The 24593-nt window shown below is 45.1% G+C and overlaps 1 protein-coding gene across 1 annotated transcript in view; it reads right to left on the minus strand.

Annotated features, from left to right (window-relative positions):
- Nucleotides 1-586: 586 nt before the first annotated feature.
- DTNBP1 (dystrobrevin binding protein 1) overlaps nt 587-24593 on the minus strand; it is a 154606-nt gene continuing 130599 nt past the window's right edge. The window contains exon 4 of the mRNA XM_082258421.1: nt 587-1454. Coding sequence (XP_082114547.1) covers nt 1198-1454 — 257 coding nt within the window. The 3' untranslated portion in view covers nt 587-1197. The remainder of the gene's footprint in view (nt 1455-24593) is intronic.

A 24593-nucleotide genomic window follows, 5' to 3' on the forward strand; every position in this document is an offset into this window, starting at 1 on the left:
AACACTGGTATTCAACAGCCGAACAGTGATTGCACCCCATCAGATGAAAACACTGGTATTCAGCAGCCAAACAGTGATTGCACCCGATCAGATGAAAACACTGGTATTCAGCAGCCAAACAGTGATTGCACCCTATCAGATGAAAACACTGGTATTCAGCAGCCAAACAGTGATTGCACCCTATCAGATGAAAACACTGGTATTCAGCAGCCAAACAGTGATTGCACCCTATCAGATGAAAACACTGGTATTCAGCAGCAGAATACAATAGTCAGCAGCTTACATTCCTCTATCTATGCTTGATTGCCATGAATGTGGGAATCAAAGGATTTTAATATGGCCAGCAGTCCAATAGACACCAGAGCTGTCACTTATTTACAAATTTGTGTAAAGAAAAAAGTATTCAAATTAATTTCTATGTTAAAATCCGTGACATACAACAAGGTGAGGGGGTACAAGGGACAGTAAAGAGATAAAAAAAAAAGGAGTGAGACTTCCGCTGAGCTTTCATCATCTGATTTGTGCTCTGATGGTAGCACACTGTAGATTCTGATTTGTGATCGATTTAGAATAGAATAGGCCAGGATTTGTGGTATGAAATTTTATTCATCAAGGAAAAGTACACAGTAATTGGCACAGGAAAAATCTAATACTGATTTAATGAAGTGGAAATTTTCCTCAGGCTTACATCCCTGATATTCATTACAAAACTGAATTCCCATGTGCCCTCTCTCAGAAGACGTTTATCTTCCGAGGTAAATGAAACACTATCTGAGTACATACGGCGTCACAAATAATTATCTATTGACTGTAGTTATATATTTGGATTCATTTCCAATTGTGCAAATCCACAATTTCTGCGCCCGATGGCACTTGGCCATATTGCTAAGTATTGAATTCAGCCTTCAGTAGACAGCAGTACAACATTTCCCTTGTAATCTAAGCAAACACCTGCACTGCTGGAACAGTACATAGACAGATCTGCCTGCCTAGAGAGATTCAGTTGTCACCGCCGCCTCCTTTCTACACAGCTAGCTTTATTTCAAACACTCTTATCCTCATAAAATGACCCCAATACACAATCGTTTGTGTAAATCAGTAAAGGGAACCTTTGAACTGTATGTGAGCAGGTGTTTGGACTTTAGGGATGTATTAGTATAGGCTAGCTTTTGTTTCCAGAAAACACTGAGATGCTTTTCATGCTGTGTGCGAATCACTTTCATCACTGGCATCAGAATGGGTTTTTACAATATGGCTAACATTTAGAAGTACAGAGTCCACATGGACGTCCTCCTCATCTGATTGGATAACCGGTGACTCCTCTCCATCTTCACTGTTTTCCTGACTGGCTGAATCAGTGCACGTGGAGGATAGCGAGGACAGTTTCTGTCGAAGCTCTGCTTGGCTGGGGACCTGAAGAGTGATTTCATTGTGGCAGGAATCAAAATCAGGGCCTTCAACATGAGGAGAGAGCACAAAAGAGGGGTTGTTAAAAAATTAATTTAGAAGGTTTAATTAAAGTCTGTTATAATGCTATATGTAATGGCTCATTCACACTGCCTGTAAAACACTCCATTTCCATCTTGCACTGCAACAATGTATAAATGTACAGTAAAGGTCCCCTATAGGATATTATTATTTCAGGCACTTATATAGTGACATCAATTTATGCAGCGCATTACACATATATTGTACATTGACATCAGTCCCTGCCCTCAAGGAGCTTACAATCTAAGGTCCCTAAAGCTGGATACTCACTATACAAATTTTCTTTAGATTTTTTCCTTTAGACTTAGCAAAACCATATAATATGAGGTCAGACCTAAACACTTTCAATTTGTATGCAATCAGGCAGGCCCTTGCACTACATAGTTAAGGGTAAATCTAATGGAAATCTACCAACAAAAGTCGTATAGTATGTATCCAGCTTTACTCACATTCATACATACACATTCTAGAGACAACCTACCAGCATGTCTTTTGAGTGTGGGAGGAAACTGGAATATCCAGGGGAAACCCATGCAGGCACAAGGAGAACATGCAAACTCCAGGCAGGTTGCACCATGGTTGGGATTTAAACCAACAACCCAAGTGCTGCTAGGTGAAAGTGCTAACCACTTAACCACTGTGCTGCCCTGTGTGTACCAAGGTCATATAAAGGAAGCTCACTAATAACAGCAGGTTAGTGTGTACCCTGACTTAAGCAGGGTATACGCTGACCAAAAATCGTCCAGTTCAGCAAAAAACAGAAAATGTAGGTCAGTGTGTATTGCCGACTGTTCAACAGAAGCCGGTCTAACACCTGGATTCTGTTGAACAGTTCTGCTTGAAAACCAGCATTTGATCAGTGCTTTCAGCCAATTGCTGCAGCTCTGATTTGTGTATTCTGACATTGGGGAGTCCATGCGGATGCAGAGAGATCTCTGCATCCACATAATTTGTTTTAATGTGAGTATTTGTCAGTTTATTCTTTTTGTTCAACCCAGTGGTTGAACAAAATAACAATTGAACGTGTCTGCACTGCTTTACTTCCCTCCAACTTCCACCCATGGATTTCTAGATAAAAAGTGTATGAACAGAACAGTCTTTTCCATCTGGGTTTGATGTATAGCCCATTACATGTGTTTAATGAGAGACACCTTTACTGCATAAAGCTCTCATTCTAGTTTACTTGCTGCAGGTGCTCAACTGTCAGTGAAGAATGTGTAAAGTGAGGTTTTAACAAGCTTTCCTATAGCCCCGAGCTGGATTATTTGTGATAACATTATCCAGTTTATTTGCTGTAATATATTGCTGTATGTTGCAATACACAGTCAATGAACTATTAAACTGTAGACAAACATATATACCTCAATACCACCAAATATGTGCAGCACTATTTTCACATGTATAATAAAGTGCTAAAAGTACTATATATGTGAAAACAGCGCCGCACATATTTGGTGGTATTGACATTTAGATTACCCTTCACAGGGTAATCATAGAGCAGGCAGATATAAGGATACATACACCATAGCACAGGGTTTTATTGTTTTTATAAACAAAAATATAAACACCTTTTAATATGAGAAATTCTTTTTGAGACCTTAAGAGCCGCATCTTCCACTCATTTTTGGTGGTCCAAATGCCACCCTTAAAGACAGCTAAAAAGATCTCTGGTGTCACTTTGACCAATGGCTTAGGCTCTATGCAGGCACCAATAATAAATAGGAGGTCAATCAGTGACATCTAGAGGAACCCTAGGGTTCCACAGAATGCTGATGCCATCCTCATTCACCTTACCAATTGCTCAGTGTCAGCTACTCCTCTATCAATCTCTCCCCTGGCTTCCGCTCACCCAACAAATTATATTCAAAATACTAACTACAAAGCCATCCACAATTTAGCCCCCAGCTACATCACTAGCCTAGTCTCAAAATACCAACGTAATCATTCTCTTCATTCCTCCCAAGACCTCCTGCTCTTTAGCTCCCTCGCCATCTCCTCCCATGGTCGCCGCCAGGATTTTTCTAGAATCCTATGGAAGGCTCCAATTCGTTTGATTACCTCCTACTCTATTAGCTTTTAGCAGATCCCTGAAAACCCTCCTCTTCAGAGAAGCCTATCCTACCTACACCTAACAACCGTACCATTTTCTCTATCAGCTAATCCCCCCACAGCTATTACCTTTTGTTTTACTTAACCCTCCTTCTTAGATTGTAAACTTTAACGAGCATGGCCCTCTAAATTCTCCTGTATTGAATTGTATTGTAACTGTACTGTCTGCCCTCATGTTGTAAAGCGCTGCGCAAACTGTTGGCGCTGAATCAATCCTGTATAATAATAATTGGCTTAGAGTGTTGCTCTGATTTAAAGGTTAAGTTCACTTTTGGAGCATGTTACACTCATTTAGGATGTAACATACTCCTGCACCTCCTCTCCCCCCACCTTTCAATAACTTTCTAATATGTTATTATTATAACTAGTGCATATGTGGTAGGTTGTTTTAACTGAATGTTGCAGCACCACTTGTGTGTGGAAAAAAATAGCTCTCTACTTGATACATTTTCCAGAAAAAGAATTCCACTTCCTCAGTAGTAAAAATTAGGTGATATTCTATATTAGAAGAGCATACTACATTATAAACCGCATACATGAAGAGTTTCATATGAGGATGGGGGTCGAATTCTATAGGTGTCCAACTTTTAAAGCTCCTTTTAGGGTGCAGACACAGTCCCTTATGAGTTCTGTACTTGCACAGGAACCCCTACGATGCTGCCCCATGGCATCCTCTGCCGTTCATTATAATAGTATGTGCCCATACATGGCTTTGGTTTCTATGTATTCATGCTACAGGATCTACAGTATCTCACAAAAGTGAGTACACCCCTCACATTTTTTGTTTTTTGCCAAGCATGTCTACAGGCCTAAACCATATTGAGCATCTGTGGGGCATCTTCAAACGGAAGGTGGAGGAGCGCAAGGTTTCTAACATCCACCAGCTCTGTGATGTCCTCATGGAGGAGTGGAAGAGGACTCCAGTGGCAACCTGTGAAGCTCTGGTGAACTCCATGCCTAAGATTGTTAAGGCAGTGCTGGAAAATAATGGTGGCCACACAAAATATTAACACTTTGGGCCCAATTTGGGCATGTTCACTTAGGGGTGTGCTCACTTTTGTTGCCATTAAAGGCTGTGTGCTATTTTGAGGGGACAGCAAATTTACACTGTTATGCAAGCTGTACACTCACTACTTTACATTGTAGCAAAGTGTCATTTCTTCAGTGTTGTCATATGAAAAGACATAAAAAAACATTTACAAAAATGTGAGGGGTGTGCTCACTTTTGTGAGATACTGTATATGATAGGATCTATGACAGCATCACATGCTGTGGCTTACGAACACCGCCATGATGGAACAGACCAGTTATAAGGAGGGATGAATAGAAAGCTCAATCACTCTTGGGGCTCCAAGAGGTGAGTGCCATATGAACAGCTTTGAGATTTCCTAACTGGTTGCTTGAGGTCAGTTTGGCTCTGAGCTTACTAGGTACAGTGCCTTGCGAAAGTATTAGGCCCCCTTGAACTTTGCGACCTTTTGCCACATTTCAGGCTTCAAACAAAGATATAAAACTAATTTTTTTGTGAAGAATCAACAACAAGTGGGACACAATCATGAAGTGGAACGAAATTTATTGAGCTGAAAGTTTAGAGGGACGGCCAGGTCTTCATAGATTTACAGTGGTCTGATACTCCTTCCATTTCAATATTATCGCTTGCACAGTGCTCCTTGGGATGTTTAAAGCTTGGGAAATCTTTTTGTATCCAAATCCAGCTTTAAACTTCTCCACAACAGTATCTCTGACCTGCCTGGTGTGTTCCTTGTTCTTCATGATGCTCTCTGCGCTTTAAACAGACCTCTGAGACTATCACAGTGCAGGTGCATTTATACAGAGACTTGTTTACACACAGGTGGATTCTATTTATCATCATTAGTCATTTAGGTCAACATTGGATCATTCAGAGATCCTCACTGAACTTCTGGAGAGAGTTTGCTGCACTGAAAGTAAAGGGGCTGAATAATTTTGCACACCCAATCTTTCAGTTTTTTATTTGTTAAAAAAGTTTGAAATATCCAATAAATTTCGTTCCACTTCATGATTGTGTCCCACTTGTTGTTGATTCTTCACAAAAAATTACAGTTTTATATCTTTATGTTTGAAGCCTGAAATGTGGCAAAAGGTTGCAAAGTTCAAGGGGGCCGAATACTTTCGCAAGGCACTGTATTTCCTATCAGTAATTTAATTTACATGGGTGCAAGATCTGTGTTGTTTAAGGCCCCTTTCACATGGGGCAGATTCGTTTTGACAGACTGCTTGTTCAGTGGGGATCGCTCCATTGATCCCTGCTAAGCAGGCGGATGACAGGTCTGTCTCCGCTTACTGAGGAGAGACCTGTCAGATGGGGAGATCAGATGAAAACGGATAGCCTGTCTGTTTTCAACCGATCTGACCTGAATAGCTAGAATAGCTAGCTTGTTTTCAGCGGATCTTGTCGGATCAGATGCCAGGCGGATGTCAGTGGACACATGTTCACAGAAATCCGCCTCCACATAGAAGACAATGGGTGGCCCAATCGGGTCCACCTGAAAAACAGACAGGCAGACCCGATCGGTCAGACCGTGTGAAAGGGGCCTTAGATGTGGGTGGAGTGATTCATCTATTAATCTATTATTCTGGGAATTTAACTGCAATACTTTTGGTTGCTTTTTGGTCTATCTGTTGTCTGGCTGTTATCAGGTGAGTGAATCATTTAAGCAATAGCAATAAGATACTAAATATCCTAAAAGAGATAGGTTTCTGGGATTTTGTGCATACTGAACTTCAGCAGGTACTGATAGTTATTATATAATGGACATGACCATCTCAGCATAAAATCATACTATGAAAATGCCCTCTTTCTCTGACCCTTGGAAATTTGACAAATACTAATATATATATATATATATATATATATATATATATACACACACACACACACACACACAGCGGGTAAAATAAGTATTTAACATGCTGCAATTTTTCTAGGTAAATATATTGACATAACATTTTCACCACGTCGGTAACAAACCATGCAATCCATACATACATAGAAACAAAAACAAATACGTTCAGAAATTAAGTTATGTGTAATAAAATGGAATGACACAGGAAAAAAGTATTGAACACATGAAGAAAGGGAGGTGTAAAAAAGTAATGGAAAGCCAAGACACCAGCTGAAATCTGTCCGTAATTAGAAAGCAATCCTGCCCCTTGTCAGTGCAAAGTAATATCAGCTGTTTCAGGCTGGGTTTACACTTGTGATTCGCACCACATTATTGTGCAGATCACATAAGATGTTTGTGCGATTTCAGCCATACAAACTGTATAGCTAAAATCACATCACATTCGCACCAAAATGGTGCAGGACCCTTCTTTTGGTCCGCACTAGAATTGGATTGAATGTGTGTTCACAACTATGCTATCCTATTTCTGCACCATTTCACAGTTGGCACTGCAAAACCGATCTGGGGGTGTCATTAACTTTACATTGACACCCCCAGGGGTTTGCAGATCACAGTGTGAATCAGTGTGCGATTCAGGAACTGGCACTGAATTGCAGGATTTCCCACATCGGATCAGTGTGAACCGGCTCACTCGCAACTGATGGCCTATAAAAAAATAATAATGTCTCATTAACAAGGTGTCAAACAAACATCTCATAATGGGTAAAAGCAAAGAGCTCTCTAAAGACCTCCATAGCCTTATTTTTGCAAAGCATACTGATGGCATTGGTTACACTAGGATTTCCAAACTTCTGAATGTTCCAGTGAGCACTGTTGGGGCCATAATCTGAATGTGGAAGGAACATCATTTCACCATAAACCGAACACGACCAGGTGCTCCTCGCAAGACTTCTGACCGATGAGTGAAAATACTTATCAGAAGAGTTGTCCAAGAGCCAAAGACCACTTGTGGAGAGCTAGGACCTGCAATTAGCAGGTACAATTGTTTCAAAGAAAAACAATAAGTAATGCACTCAACCTCCATGGCCTGTATGCATGCTCACCATGCAAGACTCCATTGCTGAAGAAAAAGCATGTTGAAGCTCATTTAAGGTTTGCTACACAACATTTAGACAAGCCTGCGAAATACTGGAAGAATATAGTCTGGTCAGATGAGACCAAAATTTAACTCTTTGGATGCCATAATATACACCATGTTTGGAGGCCAAATAGCACTGCACGTCAGCCTAACAACACCATACGAACAGTGAAGTTTGGAAGTGGGAACATCATGGTGTGAGGCTGTTTTTCAGCATATGGTACTGGCAAACTTCATTTTATTAAAATGAGGGTGAAAAAAAATGTATCAGGAAATCTTTGATAAAAATCTGCTGCTATCGACCAGTATGATGAAGATAAAACGATGGTGGGAATTTCAGCAAGACCATGATCCCCAACCAGCCAAGGAACCTCTTGTTTCAAAGAAACAAAATAAAGCTGCTAGAATGGCCCAGCCAATCACCTGACTTGAATCCAATAGAAAATCTATGGAAAGAACTAAAGTTTAAGAGTTCATAGAAGAGGCCCACGAAACCTTCAAGATTTGAAGTGCATGCGACTAGTTTCTCCATACAGGAGGCGTCCTGAAGCTGTCATTATATAAATGTGAGAAAACTTTCTGCGCTATCCCTGTGTATAAACCACCTATTACTCAACTCTATATACTATAGGAAGCAGCTAGCACCACCATGCATCCAACTACTTGTACAAAATGCAAGAAATATGTATGGTCACAAAAAAGTGCAGCGCTCTCCTTCAATAAAGTGCATATATAAATATGAAAACAGTGTAAAAATCATCTATATATAAAAAATATACATGAGTCCATCTTTTCTTTTAAATATATATACAGTTCATTAATAAATGATTCAATGTCTGTGAAAAAAGTGCAGTCCCATACACCAGAAACTCTTCAGTAAATGCCTCTGATCACCACAGTGCCCTTCAGCCAACCTATGGGTGCCTTCTCAACTGCTTGAATGGACGTCACTAATTAAAAGAGGTCTATATGCGCTTTGCAATGTTATAAGTGTCACCGCTCCCGTGTTAATCATATAGGAGGCAAGAGGAAAGAACAATAGTTCAAGTTGCTACTAAAGTATTTATTTCATATAAAAATCCACTCACATTTCAGAAGTAAAAAAACAGGCATTTCACAATACAATCCTCAGCATACACAGCTCCACCTAGTCCCAGCGTAGTTACATCACCGCCCACCTCCTGTGTAGCGCCCAATGGGCTTTCTCAAAGGTTCAGGCTATAGTGGACTGCATCACGCTTCCTGTTTTTATGCAGCCCAGTTCCCATTGTCACTGCCAAACAGCTGCGGCCATGATACCGGAGCCTCACAGGTCTTATTAAACTAGATACAAGCTATCCGGGCAGACCATATACCTATATTTAATATCCTAGAAGCTGATAACCTTACTGCTAATATCTAAAACGCAGTGTCTGTAACGATATGTTCCTCTATCACATGCTCTGTATATATAATGTGTGTACTAGTTCCATCTAGTGGTTACATATTAAATAGTGTATAGCCCCATGTACTCCATATATACCTCACATCGTTTCTAAATGAAGCATAGAAAGATAAAAATGTAATATATATTTTTCGTTATTTTTTTTGTTTTTCTATGCTTCATTTAAAATTTAGCTATGTGATGCAGTCTACTAGCCTGAACCTTTGGGACTGGGTGGGACTAGGTGGAGCTGTGTATGCCGAGGATTGTATTGTGAAACGTTTTTTTCCTTCTGAAATGTGAGTGGATTTCTATAATACTTTTTATTAGCAATTTGCACTATGGTTCTTTCCTCTTGCCCCCTTTATAACCGACATCACGATGAGAGCTACGGATTTGGAGTGGACAGCCACGCCACTTATAACACTGCAAAGCGCATATAGACCTCCTTTAAATAGTGAGGTCCATTCAAGCAGGTGAGAAGACACCCATAGGTGGGGTCAAGGGAACTGTGGTGATCAGAGGCAATTACTGAAGAGTTTATGGTGTATGGAACTGCACTTTTTTTCACGAACATTGAATCATTTAAAAATGGACTGTATATATATTTTAAAGAAAAGATGGACTCATGTAAATTATATATAGATTATTTTTACACAGTTTTCCGATATTTATTCATGCACTATAATTTAAATGCACTTTTTTTGTGACTGAAGCTGTCATTACCAACAAAAGATTTTGTACAAGTATTAAATACATTTCAGTTAGCGTGTTCAATATTTTTTCCTGTGTCATTCCATTTTATTACACATAACTTAATTTTTGAACTTATTTGTTTTAGTCTCTTTGTATGTATGGATTGCATGGGTTGTTACTGACAAGTGATGAAAATTGAATGTCAATAGCACCTCTAGAAATAGATTTACCGTGTGTGTGTGTATGTGTGTGCGTGTGCATTTTTCTTATAGCAGTTTCCTGGCAATACATTATACTCTACGGCTTTTAATCCATATTAGTGATGTCCACCTCCATATGTTCCTCTTTGGCACTGTCCCAGTGCTTGCCCCTGAATAAAAATGCATGTAGACTGTAATTATATATTATAATATTGTTCATATTGAATCTTACCTGTATGCTCTTTATAATGTAGTGGCATTCAATTTGACAACTTTAAAATATTCTCAATCTCAAAAAACAGTTCCTGATTTCTGCACAAATCACTTTTTAATGTTAATGATCTTCAAGTCATAAAAATTAATAAAGCTAGTTAAAGTCTAATTATAGACTTGTATAATAAAACAAAAATATTTTTGCGCTAGACCCAAGTGATGTCATGAATTGCTACAACTGGGATGGATCCTCCAATGCCAGGAGATGCCATTTTTTTGGGAAACGCATCAAGTGGAGTGCACGTGTGACGCCATTCGGGCTGGCAGGAAAGGTGACACTGCGGCTGACTTTCATTACTGCTCGTGTTTCTATGCCTCTATGTAAGTGCAATTCTTTTTATCTAATAAATTGGTCAAGCTGATTTACGCTATGAGGCTTCTTTCTCTCTGTTCATATTACAAACATGCTCCTGTGGTGAGCGAATCTTACCCAAAGAATGGGTTACGCTGCAGTGAGAGGGCCGTGAAGACACAATCACTGGGAAGCATTTGCCGTGGAGATTGATTGCAGGCTGTGTTTGATCTCGTAATGGAGATCGATTCAGTTTGGTAGGAGGCCATTTCTCCACTTGGTAGCATGTTTTAATATGGTGTTTAATCATGATAGGCTTCATTTGAATATAACCACATATGCTTGATTGAGATATTGTTTGTATATTAATTTGGATCTTTTTGTCATATATATTTGCACAGCACATTAGCACTTGCACTTTCTTTGCATGGTTTTAAATATTTTTATAGTTATTTACACCATTTTATTAAGATTTAAAAGGAACAGTGCACCGTTTTTGCATTTATTAAAGACTTGGCTGAAGCAGGTAAGCTTCGTAATGGCAAAGTGTGTGAAGAATATCTAGTAACCTAATAACCATTGAAGCCAAACCCGTTTAGTAGCTGCTGATTATATCTGTAATCGGTATTTTTGCCCATTTATATATGCAAACAAAATGTTTCATGCATGTTTGTGGGACATCTTGCTTTAGCCAACATCACAAAAAGACAAAACAGCATGTGTCTATTCAAAGTAAAGACAACTAAAAGGTGTGAAATGGTAGGGGCAAGGAATTATAAAATAGAAACATTCCAAAGCACTTAGCCCTGTGAACCTAAAAAATAAACTGAAATGAAAACCTTGGCAATGACTTTCTCATGAATTCTCAAACAGTGAAAACTGTATTTTTATTGAAATATTAGAAACAGATATTAGGAATATGTTGCCATCTACAAGAGCCGAGTGTTGGGGTAATTTCTGTATTCTATTAAATGCATCTCCCATTTTGCATATTTGTAGTTGGTTTTAAACTGATTTTGCAGTTGTGCTGTTTAGGGTGTATACATATTTAAGGTGTGCAGCAAATTGTGGTGGCCTCCAGGAAAGCTTACTCAAAAATAATAGCTGATATATATGGCACTATGTGGGTGCTGCCAATGGAGACCATGATGTTTGTAAGTTTACAATGGTGCACAGCTTTCCATATATTTAAAAAAAAAAAAAAAACCCACCCCTGCCTTCAGTATTTCACTCTGTATTTCTTGTCTCCTCTCTTAGCAGCATTACCCTTCTACTGACTTTTGCCTCCCTGTCTAGGATCCCCTACATACTATACTTCTCCATCTCCAGTATCCTGCCAGGGAGAACGCAGCTTGCCAGTCGCAAATAGTCTTTTACTGACCTCATCACTGATAATACCCCTGACCAGTGCCTGCCCAATCACTATACCTTATAATGCAGTATTTATGTGCATACATTTTTCAGTTCATTACATTTTTTTTCTTTTGTTTCTACAGGAAGAATGCAAAGGGCGGAATAGTGGAAATGTTAACTAGGAATCAATACTTGTGGTCAATACTAAAAGACGTCACCCCCTGGTAAGGACAGTCGGTGTGGTGTGCCTGAACCGACGTAAGGGGGGTAGCCTGTAAATAAAGAGGGCACCCCCAAGGGAAAGAGGTAGAGAAAAAAGGGTGAAGGAGGGTGGGGTGACGATCCGAGGCAGCAGGCCGGTCAAGGGGAGGGGCGGCGCTATAAAGCCCGCTAGCTCCTCCCACAAATACCGGCCTGCGGCCGCACACTTGTGGTCAATACTAAAAGACGTCACCCCCTGGTAAGGACAGTCGGTGTGGTGTGCCTGAACCGACGTAAGGGGGGTAGCCTGTAAATAAAGAGGGCAAAAGAGTAAGCAAAACAACACACTTTATTCAAAATATCTAGGACACAAGCTTGCGAAAAGCCAATCTCAATTCCTTCTCTGGGTGCGGTATATACACTTGGAACGCGTCCGACTCCCACCTACCAAGCCTTTTAATGATATGGCCTGGCGTATTATTCCCTGAAGCAGCCGTAGCCGCTCCTATCCGGAAGGAATGGCCAGAGTGCGCTGCCGGGTCCCACCCCAGTCTGATGCAAAGAGAGCGTATGTAAAAAATGAATTTGGACGTAGTGAGGGGAACGTCCAGGAGCGCAAAGAGCGGTGCATGGCTGGGACTGCTCAGGGTCTGAGCCACGAAAATATCCAACACTCTGACCGGGCACCAAAGATTCCCAGACGGGTAAAACGGGATGGTAACGGGGTGGCCCACCTGCCTGGTCTTGGTGCTCTGCAGAGTCAAAACATAATGATCCCCCCATTTGACGAGATCTCGCTTGAGGAGACACAAACGCCCCTCAGCTGCGGAAGCTACCGAAAACTCCCCGGGTCTGAGAAAACCGTAGAAAGCCAGATACATTGCCGCTTTGACCACAGCATTCGTGTATGGCTCAAAGGGCGACGTGTCCAGTAAGTTGGAGAGGGCCCTGAATTTCTCTCCATCTATCGGCAGCCGCCTGATGGGGGAATGGTGATCCAACCTGCCAATGCCCTTCAGGAGGCTCTTCAGAGGATACGCCCGGAGGAAAGGCAAGGAGTTTGGATGGTGCGTCAGAATGTGGTGTTGAACACCCGCCAGATATAGTTTAATAGTACTGACAGATAGCTTGAGTTGGAGGTGGCAAAAAGCAGCGAAGGCGACCATGGTCTGCACTGACTGGTCATCCAACCCAAATTCCACTAAAAACCTTTGGAAGATGGCCAAGGCTCGGTCATAAGCCTTCCTGGTGTTGGATGACAGAGCCATGCGGGCCAACTCCCGTCCATGCGCCATGATGCGGGCTAGTCCAGGAGCAGATCCTTGAACTCCGGGGTCCGCGTGGGACATCTGTCGGCCGTCGGGTGGAGAGTGAAGAAAACCTGCAATTTGGAGCGGGAAAGAGCGTCAGCGGCTAAGTTGGTATGACCCGGAATGTGCTCACAGAAAAGAAAAAACTGGTAAGTGGCAGCTACCAAGGTCAGCCTGCGGACCAGCCTCATAATAGTCAGGGACGATGAACGGCCTTTGTTGATGATATCACAAGCAGCCATGTTATCACTGAAACATTTGACTGCCTTCCCTGACCAGTACCTACCCCAGGTGACAGCAGCTGCCACAATAGGGTATAATTCGAACAGCGCTGAGGTCTCCCGGAAAGCAGGTAAGGCTAGAGACTCAGCCGGCCAACTATCCCTGAACCATGAGTCCCCGAAGATGGCTGCGAACCCGGTACTGGCGGCCGCATCCGTCCAGAACACAGGGGACTGGGCAGAGATGGGCGGGATGAACATGGAGATACCGTTCCAGCTTTCCAGGAACTCAACCCACATACCTAGGTCCGCCCTGGCAGGGGGATCCAGGTGGGAGATGACACCCTCCGGAAGACCTGGCAACAGCCGCAGCAACCGAGAGATAAAGGACCTGCCCTGGGGGATGATACGCATGGCAAAATTTAATGACCCGATCAAGGACTGCAACTCCTTCCTGGAGAAAGTCCCTAGTTCCAGGAACCTGCCTACCACCCCACGAATACGTTCAAGTTTGTCCACAGGGAGGCTGGACTGCATGGAGACAGAATCCAGGGTAATCCCCAAGAAATCCAGCCTGGTGACCGGGCCGACCGTTTTGCCTGGTGACAGGGGAACCCCTAAGGTGGAAAATAAGGCCAAGGTACTATTTAGACTGACCGGCGTGCAGTTGCTATCCTCGACCAACAAAAAATCATCAAGGTAGTGCAACACCGAGGGGCACCTGGAGACATTCAGAAGGAGCCAGCAGAGCGTCTCAGCAAAGGTATCAAAAATCTTGGGGCTGCTTTTAGACCCAAAAGTCAGCCTGGAAGCGAAATAATATTTCTCCCTCCACTTAACACCGTGGATGTGCCATAAGGAGGGGTGAATAGGCAGCAGCTTGAAGGCATTGGCAATATCCGTTTTACTGAGCCAGGCAGCCCTGCCAGCCCCTAAAATGGCCTGGATGGCATTGTCCACGGTAGCATAGTGGAGTGAGAACTCGGCCGAAGGAATAAGGGAATTAAGGCTGGGGTTGGTGGAAGAATGAGGAGCCGACATGTCGATAATCAAGCGTTTTTTATTGGTGAATTTGCTCGTGGCAATACCGATCGGGTTGGTACGCCAAGAGGAGAAGGGGGGGGCCGGGAAGGGGCCTAACATGAACCCCTCCTGCACTTCCTTCTCAAGTAGAAGATCTACCGACTCCGGGTCCTCCGTGGCCGACAGTAAATTGGGACATTCCAGAGTCCCCGTGGGAAGAGACACCAGCCCCGTGTGGAACCCACCCAAGAACCCCTGAATCAGATACTCCACCAGGTGTGGAGACGGATGAGCCTGCAGGTAAAACTCCAGCACCTCGACCTTGACCCCGGTTAGTCATTGCTTAGGGTACATCTTGGATGGACACATGGATTTCGTGTGAGCCCTGAAACAGATGGAGCAGACATGGAGCAGCCTGCAAGCACTGAAGCTGCACGCCCCCCCATTGAAATTATTGCAAACCTGGGCTTTACCTAAGAACACTATGGGACGACCCAGCTTATCCCTAAGGCCACGCTGCTCTGACCTGCCAGCACCCCCCCCTGGGACCCCGGCCGGGGAGGATACAGCCTCCATGGGGCAAAGGCTGGCAGAATGTGAAGTGGAGGAGCATGTGGCACAGGAGGGAGGTGCCAAGCCTGCGAAGTGCCTGCAGAAGAGCTCGGTATCCAGTAGACTCCAATCCACACGAACATTGAATTGAGCCAAGGCTGCCGCCGCCTTGGCCGAGACCGACTTATGAAAGTCGAAGAAGGTAAAACCCCCGTATTTGTGCCCTAAATCCACTATCTTATGCAAGTAAAGATCTAACTCTTCCCGTCGCTGCGGGTAAACGGAACACAAAACGTCCCTGTAGATGCCGAAGGCCAGGACAAACTCGGGGATAGTGAGCTTCTTATTAAGCCTGGGGTCCCTGGCCTTCATGACTACGGACAAATCACCGTAATTGTAGACCTTACTTTCGACCATGTCCTGGGAGGCAATGAGGAGAGCCAATAGGTTGACATCCTTCCCCTCCAAGATATCCTTGCGGAGAGCCGCGGGGACCAAGTGGGCCGGGGTGATAATAGGAGAAACCGTGGAAGAAGGCAAGATGGGAACTGGGGGCCTACCCTGATCACTAGCGGGAACTGGGGTCGGGACCGGCAAGGAAGGAGGGGGACCCCCTTGAGCCGGACTGGCGTCCTCCAGCTTAGTCAGTCTATTGCCGATGGACTGTAGGGAAGATAGGATGGAGTCCAGGGTTCCTTGTATGGCAGACGAACAGCCCTGAGAGCTGGTGCCCAGTCCCGGATCTTCTGGATGTTCCATCATCAATCTGAACAGCTCCGCTTTCCTTGCAGTGGCCGGGAACGAGATACCCTTCTGGCGTAGGACCGCTAAGATCTTCGGAATAGTCCAAGACCCGTAAGAGCCCAGCGGAGAAGGAACCCGACGACCCCTGGGGGTACCGGACCTGACAGGGGTGCCGATCCTGGCTGGCGTGGAGGGGGAGGAAAATCCGTCTTCCAGGGTGGCTCCTTGAGGCCCGCTGTAGAAGGAAACAGAAAAAGTAGAACGCCCAAGACCGATTAACGACCGAAACGTATAGGAGAACCACTGGCTGGCTAGCTAGAGCCCAGAGGCGAAAAACTTAACTACCCCGTGACAGGTGAGGCCCTGCTAGATGCCAAGCGGCCGGAGAGAGGCTCTACCTATGATTTGGGCGAGGGGCGTGAGCCACTGACGTGGTGGCGGGAAAGATGGCCTCTCGGTGACAGTAAAAGAATCAAAACGTGTGGCCGTGACAGGTGAGGCCCTAACTATAAACCCCATGAGAAGGGTGGAGCGAGGCGCTAGCTTTGGTTTGGCCCGTGGGGCGAAATAATCTCCGACGAGATTGGGGGGTTGGCCTCGCGGGACCGGCTATGAAGGGGGGGGGGGACTAGGGCCAGCACCTGAAACCCTAACAGCCAGTAGACTAGCCCTACCAGGGAGGAGGGGGCAAAACATGACAGAACAACACAGCTGGAGAGCCACAACAGAGTAACGAGAAGGACAGACGACATGAAGAGCGGTAAGTGCACAGAGGTGATGAAGCCGTGACGGAGCACAGGAACCCAAAAACAACCGCAGGTGAATAACATGAGGAGTATACGGGCCTGAAGTGTACATAAAAGGGGGTGGCCACCGGGCAGCCAGACAAGGTGACTAAGAGTGTGGGGCCAAGTGACAGACCAGGTTTAAGTGTCTACGGGCGATGCCTAGAGAAGCGTCTGTGAAAATTAAATAAGCTGAGCCGTGAGGTACATGAAGGAACCTGAACCTGAAGTAGTACCTGGTGCCGGCATTGAAAGACATGGAGAGAACCTGAAGGGAAAAAAGGCAAACGGTCAAAAAAGGGGGGGGGGGGTGCGTGACCCCCCACTAGAGATACATACCTGTACCCGGAATGGAAAAAACCACACATACCCACAATGCAAAGAGACCCCCCCCACCAACCCTTAGGTACCAAAACCCCCCCCGCCCCCTCCCTCTGAAAAGGCCGGGCGACCCCCCCCCCAACCAAGGCAGCCATGGACAAGCAGGGACAAGCAGGGGAACAAGGGATGATGTACCCAACCTGACAGAGGCCGATAAGAGCAGGAGAACATAAAACAGGTAGCCGTGGCCTAGAAAGGCAGGCAGTGTGTGCAAGAGCCTGTGTACGGGGGTAGCCGTGGCCTTTCTGGAAGGCAGGCAGTGTGTGCATGAGCCTGTGTACAGGGGTAGCCGTGGCCTTCTGGAAGGCAGGCAGTGTGTGCAGGACTGAGTGTGAAAAAATAGCCGTGGCCCACAGAGGCAGGCAGTGTGTGCAGGAAGATGCCTCCTCCCCCCCTCCCCCCCCCATGATGACAAGTACCTGATCCCCTACTGAACAGCAGGAGAAGCAGCGGCGAAGCTGGTAGACACGGCAGAGAGGCTGGGCTGGATGGCAGCGGAGGGTGAGACACAGCACCGTCCGAGGTTGCTCAGGAACAGCCGAGATCCGCGCCACACGCAGCGCTTCCTGGTACAGCACCCGACCGGACGTCCGGTCCACGAGGAGGCGGTATTCGGCCGACGTCAGGTGATCACCCAGAACACCTGACCAAGCCGAGTGACGATCCGAGGCAGCAGGCCGGTCAAGGGGAGGGGCGGCGCTATAAAGCCCGCTAGCTCCTCCCACAAATACCGGCCTGCGGCCGCACACTTGTAATACCCAATTTCAGATCTGAGGACTTTGCTGCTTAATGACCAGGCCCTATTTTGCGATTCGGCACTGCGTAAATTTAACGGACAATATCGCGGTCGTACGATGCTGTACCCAAACGAAATTGACGTCCTTTTTTTTCCCCCACAAATAGAGCTTTCTTTTCATGGTATTTGATCACCTGTGCGATTTTGATTTTTTGCGCAATAAACAAAAAAATAGCGACAATTTTGAAAAAAAAAAAAATATATTTTTCATATTCTTTTATATAAAATTCTCAAAAAAAAAAGTAAAAATCAAAACTTAACATTTTAGGCCAATTTGTTTTCTGCTACTTTTTTTTGGTAAAAAAAAAAAAAAAAATCACAATAAGCGTATTTTTATTGGTTTGCCCAAAAGTTATTGCGTTTACTAACTACGGGAAAGATTTATGTCATTTTTTTTTTTTTTTACTAGTAATGGCGGCGATCTGCGATTTTTTGCGGGACTGCGACATTGGGGTGGACAGATCGGACCCCTAAATGACATTTTTGGGGGTACCAGTGACATTACTACAGTAATCAGTGCTAAAAATATGCACTGTTACTGTAATAATGACACTGGCAGGTAAGGGGTTAAATGTGACCCGAGGGGCGTGATTCTAAATGTGGGGGGGGCGTGGCTTGTGAAGTCATCACAGAGACATGTGATCCTATATAGCAGGATCACATGACGTCTGTGATCACGTCAGGGAGAAGTACGGACGGCTGTGTTTACATCAGCCGTCCGTCCTTCTCTGTCAGCGGAGGGAGATTGCCGGTGTCAGACGGCCATCGGAGCCGCCTGACACCTGCACTGGTGGCGCGCGCTCGCCCCCTAGCTCCTCCTAGGCGAGCACCGTACATGTACGGGGTCTTGCCTGGGAGAGCCGACCTGCCGCAGTACATCTGCGGCGGCTGGTCGGCAAGCGGTTAAATATGTTTCAGTTGGACAGACTGCATTGAGTAACACAAAAACCTCATTAACATACAATAAGCCATAAAATATCCCATTCCAGTATCCATTTAAAGCTACATGAAATCTGGAATACCAGAAGTCAGGACCTGGATCACTTGCTGGTGGCACTGTGGTTCCCAGAGCTGAAAAGTGTAGATCTGGTATCCGCCAGCAGGTGTCTTCCAATAGCTAGTAGATCCCAGTAGTCTCCACCTGATGCTGGCTGCTGGGAAGGTATACAATTCCTCCTCCAGCTGCCATCAACGCCTCACTCTTTTTTGCCTGTGTACCTTATACCTGGTTACTAATGTTCTGCTCCTGACCTGTTCCATCACCTGCATCCTGTACCCTACCTCCTCACCTGCTGCCCTTATTTCTGATCCACCTCCCTGGTTGTTCCTTGCATCTCCCTTCTTACCCTGTTTATCTGTTATCTTCCCTTCATTGTATATCTTGTAATACAGTTAGGTTGCTAGTTCGGTATTTTGTCACCTGGTTTACTGTTCACATATGCACTGCTCAACAAATATTATAGGAACACTTTTTAATCAGAGTATAGCATCAAGTCAAGTAAACTCCTGGGATATTGATCTGGTCAGTTAAGTAGCAGAGGGGGTTGTTAATCAGTTTCAGCTGCTTTGGTGTTAATGAAATTAACAGGTGCACTAGATGGGCAACAATGAGACAACCTCCAAAACAGGAATGGTTTTACAGATGAAGACTACTGACATTTTTGTCCCTACTCGTCTTTTCTGACTGTTTTCACTAGTTTTGCATTTGGCTAGGGTCAGTGTCACTACTGGTAGCATGAGGTGAAACCTGGACCCTATAGAGATTGCACTGGCAGTCCAAGTCCTCCAGGATGGCACATCAATACATGCCACTGCCAGAAGGTTAGCTGTGTCTCCCAGCTGAAGAGCATTGAGGAGATTCCAGGAGACAGGCAATTACTCTAGGAGAGCTAAACAGGGCAGTAGAAGGTCCTTAACCCATCAGCAGGACCGGTACCTGCCCTACAAAATAACCTCCAGCAGGCAACTGGTGTGAATGTCTCTGATCAAACAATCAGAAGCAGACTTTATGAGGGTGGCCCTGAGGGCACAACGTCCTCTAGTAGACCCTGTGCTCACTGCCCAGCAGTGTGGAGCTTGATTGGCATTTGCCATTGAAAACCAGAATTGGCAGGTCTGCCACTGGCACCCTGCACTTTTCACAGATGAGAGCAGGTTCACCCTGAGCACATGTGACAGATGTAAAAAGGTCTGGGGAAGCCATGGAGAACATTATGCTGCATGTAACATCATTCAGCATGACCGGTTTGGTGGTGGGTCAGTGATGTTCTGGGGAGGCATATCCATGGAGGGATGCACAGACCTCTACAGACTAGACAATGGCACCCTGACTGCCATTAGGTATCTGGATGAAATCGCTGGACCCATTGTCAGACCCTATGCTGGTGCAGTGGGTCCTTCCTGGTGCATGACAATGCCGGGCCACACGTGGCGAGAGTATGCAGCCAGTTCCTGGAGGATAAAGGAATTGATATCATTGAATGGCCCCCACGCTTGCCTGACCTAAATCCAATATAACACCTCTGGGACATTATGTTTCGGTCCATCTGATGCCACCAGGCTGCACACCTCAGTGTGTTGAGGTGCTCAGTAAAGCCCTGGTCTAGAACTGGGAGGCATTACCCCAGGACAGTGGTCCTAAACTCCGGTCCTCGGGCCCACTAACAGGCCAGATCTTAGGTATTACCTTGGGGAGATGCAGACTAGAATACTGCAATCACTGAGCAGCAAATTAGATCACCTGTGATGTAATTTAGTTATCTTGCAAACCTGGCTTGTTAGTGGGCCCCGAGGACTGGAGTTGAGGACCACTGCCCTAGGACACCACCTGTTTTATTAAGAGCATGCCCCAATGTTGTCAGGCATGCAAACAAGCATGTGGGGTAAAAATATATAATATATAAACTGCAGAGTACCATTTTTAGTTGCTGTAACGAAATTACAGCAAAGTGGACTATCTTGCTGCATCATTTTTCCACTTAGATTTTTAGGGAATCTTTGAATCCAGCCCTCTGTAGGTTGATCATTTTAATTTCCATCAAACTGTGTTGCGCCCTTTCGTTCCTAACACATTATCCAGTCCAAATAAGTATAGATATCCAGCATATTTTTCCCTATTGAGATCTAATGTGTTTTCAAAGCTTTCCTTTAATTTTTTTTGAGCAGTGTATTTTCACTCTTGCTGTGTATTCTGTTTTCTGGTGTTGGATGAGTTTTTGCTTCATCATTAATAAATCTTACTTTCATTCACAGTCTGGTTTTAGTTTCATTAACCACCTGCTGCCATTAGGATGTACCAATATGTCCTAGGGTGTCAGCGGTTATACAGGGGCCATGACTGCAGCTGCAGTCTTGACCCAGATATTTTTTTTATTTATTTTGAGCAGGTTATGCTCTTTACTGTAAAGGTGATCTAAACAGCTAAACAGCCACTGAATTACTTTTATATGTGGCGGAAGGTGGTCTTTCCCCCTCCCTCCACCTTCTACTGTTCTATCTGAGAACTCGGGAACGAAGCTGGCAGTTCTGCTGGCTGACTATAGAGAGGAGGGAGGAACTAACACTCCCCGATTGTCTCTGTGGTCTATGAAACCAAAAGCGACCAGGATTTTAACATATCCGTTTTTGTTTTTGATCTGATCAGATGTTTTTGAAGGCAGATGAGAGATCTGAGGTCTAAGACCACAGATGTCTCAATAAAGAGAACCTGTCACTGCCCATGCTATCACAAAGGATGTTGTTCAACATTCCCGCAGATGTGACCAGTGATTGTACCACACACATTAAATATCGCTACAAACATTATAGCGAAAACAATAACTCTAGCACCAGAGCTCCTGTTTAACTCTAAACTAGTAACCTGTAATGCTCCATTCACATACTGGCGTATTGGATCGCGGGCAGAACTGCCGCGATTCTGGCCACAATCCCGAATCATTGCAAATCGGGGGACGCCCCCGCGATTGCCGTGACTTGCCATGGCACCTCGAACGCGGTCCGGTTTTGCTACAATTGTCGCCTAACGAATCATGGTAAAAGGGGAGGGACCAGAGAAGGGGAGGATACAAGCTGCTCTGTGCAAAACCAACTGCACAGAGCAGGTAAGTAGAACATGTTTGTTATTTAAAAAAAAAAAAAAAACGAGCCTTTACAAAATCACTTTAAGATAACTGTAAATTTAGGTAAACTATGGAATTAGGATAACTGTGATATCCTAACATTGGCAAACTGCAAAAAAATGGGATTTTTGACTTACCGCAAGATCCATTTCTCTGATGTTCATTGACGGACACAGCTCCTGATCTTCATAACCATTGGGTAATACTGCCCCCTACAGGAGTAAAACACTAGGCAGAAAAAGAATCTGGCTATGCCTATTGGCAGTCCCAGGGGGTATACTCCCACTCTCTGCTATAGTTACTCAGCTTTGTTACAAGCAGTGTCAGAATTACAACTCCACAGAGGAGTGGGTGCTGTGTCCGTCAATGATCATCACAGAAATGGATTTTACAGTAAGTCAAAAATCCCATTTCCTCTTTCGTTCATTGAATGACACAGCTGAGGATCTTCATGACCATTGGGTCCTCCCAAACCAGTGTTAAACATGAGGGGTGGGAACAGCAAAAAAATTCCCAAGGCTAAACAGTAGCCAACTAGGCAACAGGAGCCCACCTGAAAAAAACAATACACCCTCAAAGAGGATCAGGTTCCCTTAACAGCAGCCTGCAAAACCTTGCGGCCAAAAGAAGCATCCGCAGATGCCAACACATCCATTTTTTAGAACTTTGTGAAAGTGTGCACCGACGACCAGGTGGCCGCCTTGCAAACCTGCGTCACTGACGCCTAATGACGGAAGGAACCTGACCCCTGATGGAATAGGCCTGAATAAACCGTCTGTCTGATCCATCTGGAAATGGTTGCAGAGGAAGCGGACAACCCTTTCCGAGGCCCATCCATGAGCACAAATAGTGAGTGACTTCCTAAAAGACTCCGTAGCTGCCAGGTACACCCTAATTGCCCAGACCACATCCAAGGCATTTTCCTTTGCATGTTTTGGCCTGGGACACAGGGAAGGCAATACAATGTCTTCATTCAATTGAAAACCAGAGACAACCTTTGGGAGGAACAAAGGACAGGGCCAAGAACCACCTTATCTCTGTGAATCACTAAGTAAGGTGAACGACAGGATAATGCTGCCAGTTCCGACACCCTACGCGCAGAGGTGATAGCCACCAAAAAAGCCACCGTCTGAGACAGATTAAGCAAGGGAATCTCCCGAAGATTCTCAAAGGGAGGCTTCTGGAGGACCGAAAGCACCAAATTGAGGTCCCAAGGCAGCAATGAAGACCGCACTGGAGGAACCAAATGTCGGACCCCATGAAGAATGGTATGCACCAGGGAGTGTGGCCAAGGGTCATTGGAAGAAGAGAGCCAAAGCCGACACCTGGCCCTTATGGTACTTAAGGCCAATTTCTGTTCAACCCCCTGTTGAAGGAAGGTAAAGATCCGAGCCACCAAGAAGGAGCGAGGATGAACCTCAAGAGACTCACAGCATGCAATGTGCGTCTTTAACGTACAATGGCAGATCTTCCTAGAAGCAGATTTCTTCGCTTTTAACAGCGTTGGAATCACCGACTCAGACAAAACCCTAACCTCTACTGTGCAAACATTCAACAGCCAAGCCGTCAATGCCAACGACTGTAAAGCTGGATGGAAGATTTGTCTTTAGGACAGCAGATTCTCCCTGAGAGGAAGCTTCCAAGGAACGTCTGCAACCAGCCGTACCAGATCGGCGTACCAAGCCTGGGGAGGCCAGTCCGGAGCCACTAAGATGACTGGAATCCCTTCTGCCTTGATCCTGCGTAGAAGTCTTGGCAGAAGCTTGGGAGGAAGGGAAGGCGTAAATCAGATGATACTGACCCCACGTGGCAACAGCGTGTATACGGCGTCCGCCAGAGGATCCCGTCACCGAGCCACAAACCTCTGCCCCATTCTGTTAAGCCGAGACACCAAACAGATTCATGATGAAACACCTCTAGATAAAAGGGATCACTCCCCTTGGTCCAACGCCTGCCAACACGTAATCCGCCTGCCAGTTTTCCACTGCAGGAATGTGTACGGCAGAGAGGGTTGGAACGAACCATTCTGCCTACCTTAGAATGACAGCTATCTCCAGAGCCGCCAGGACTTTTTGTGCCCCCTTGGTTATTGACATAAGTCACGGCCGTGGCATTGTCTGACTGAATGCGTACTGGACATCCCTGAAGACGATCCATCCAATAGTCCAGGCACAGTCTGATCCCTCAGGGTTCCAAGACATTGATCAGTAGTCTGGACTCTTCCAGTGTGCAGAGTAGCAGAATTTTTGCTGAGGACGCCTCCCCAAACGGACAGGCTGGCATCCGTGGTGACCACTTACCAATACAAGGGGAATAAAGATTTACCCAGCCGAAGTGCCGTAGAGCGAAGCCATCATATCAGGGACTTCATTTCCCAGCTCAGCAAACCTGCATCACTGATGCCTAATGACGGAAGGAACCTGACCCCTGATGGAATAGGCCTGAATAAACCGTCTGTCTGATCCATCTGGAAATGGTCGCAGAGGAAGCGGACAACCCTTTCCGAGGCCCTTCTTCATTTCTCAGCTCAGCCAGATCTGATTGTCCAGAGACTGTGGAGTCTGGTCCCATTTGGCCAGAATCTCCCTTTGCAGGGACCTCATTT

Source organism: Pelophylax lessonae, assembly GCF_965119305.1.
Source record: "Pelophylax lessonae genome assembly, chromosome: 5".
NCBI lineage: Eukaryota > Metazoa > Chordata > Amphibia > Anura > Ranidae > Pelophylax > Pelophylax lessonae.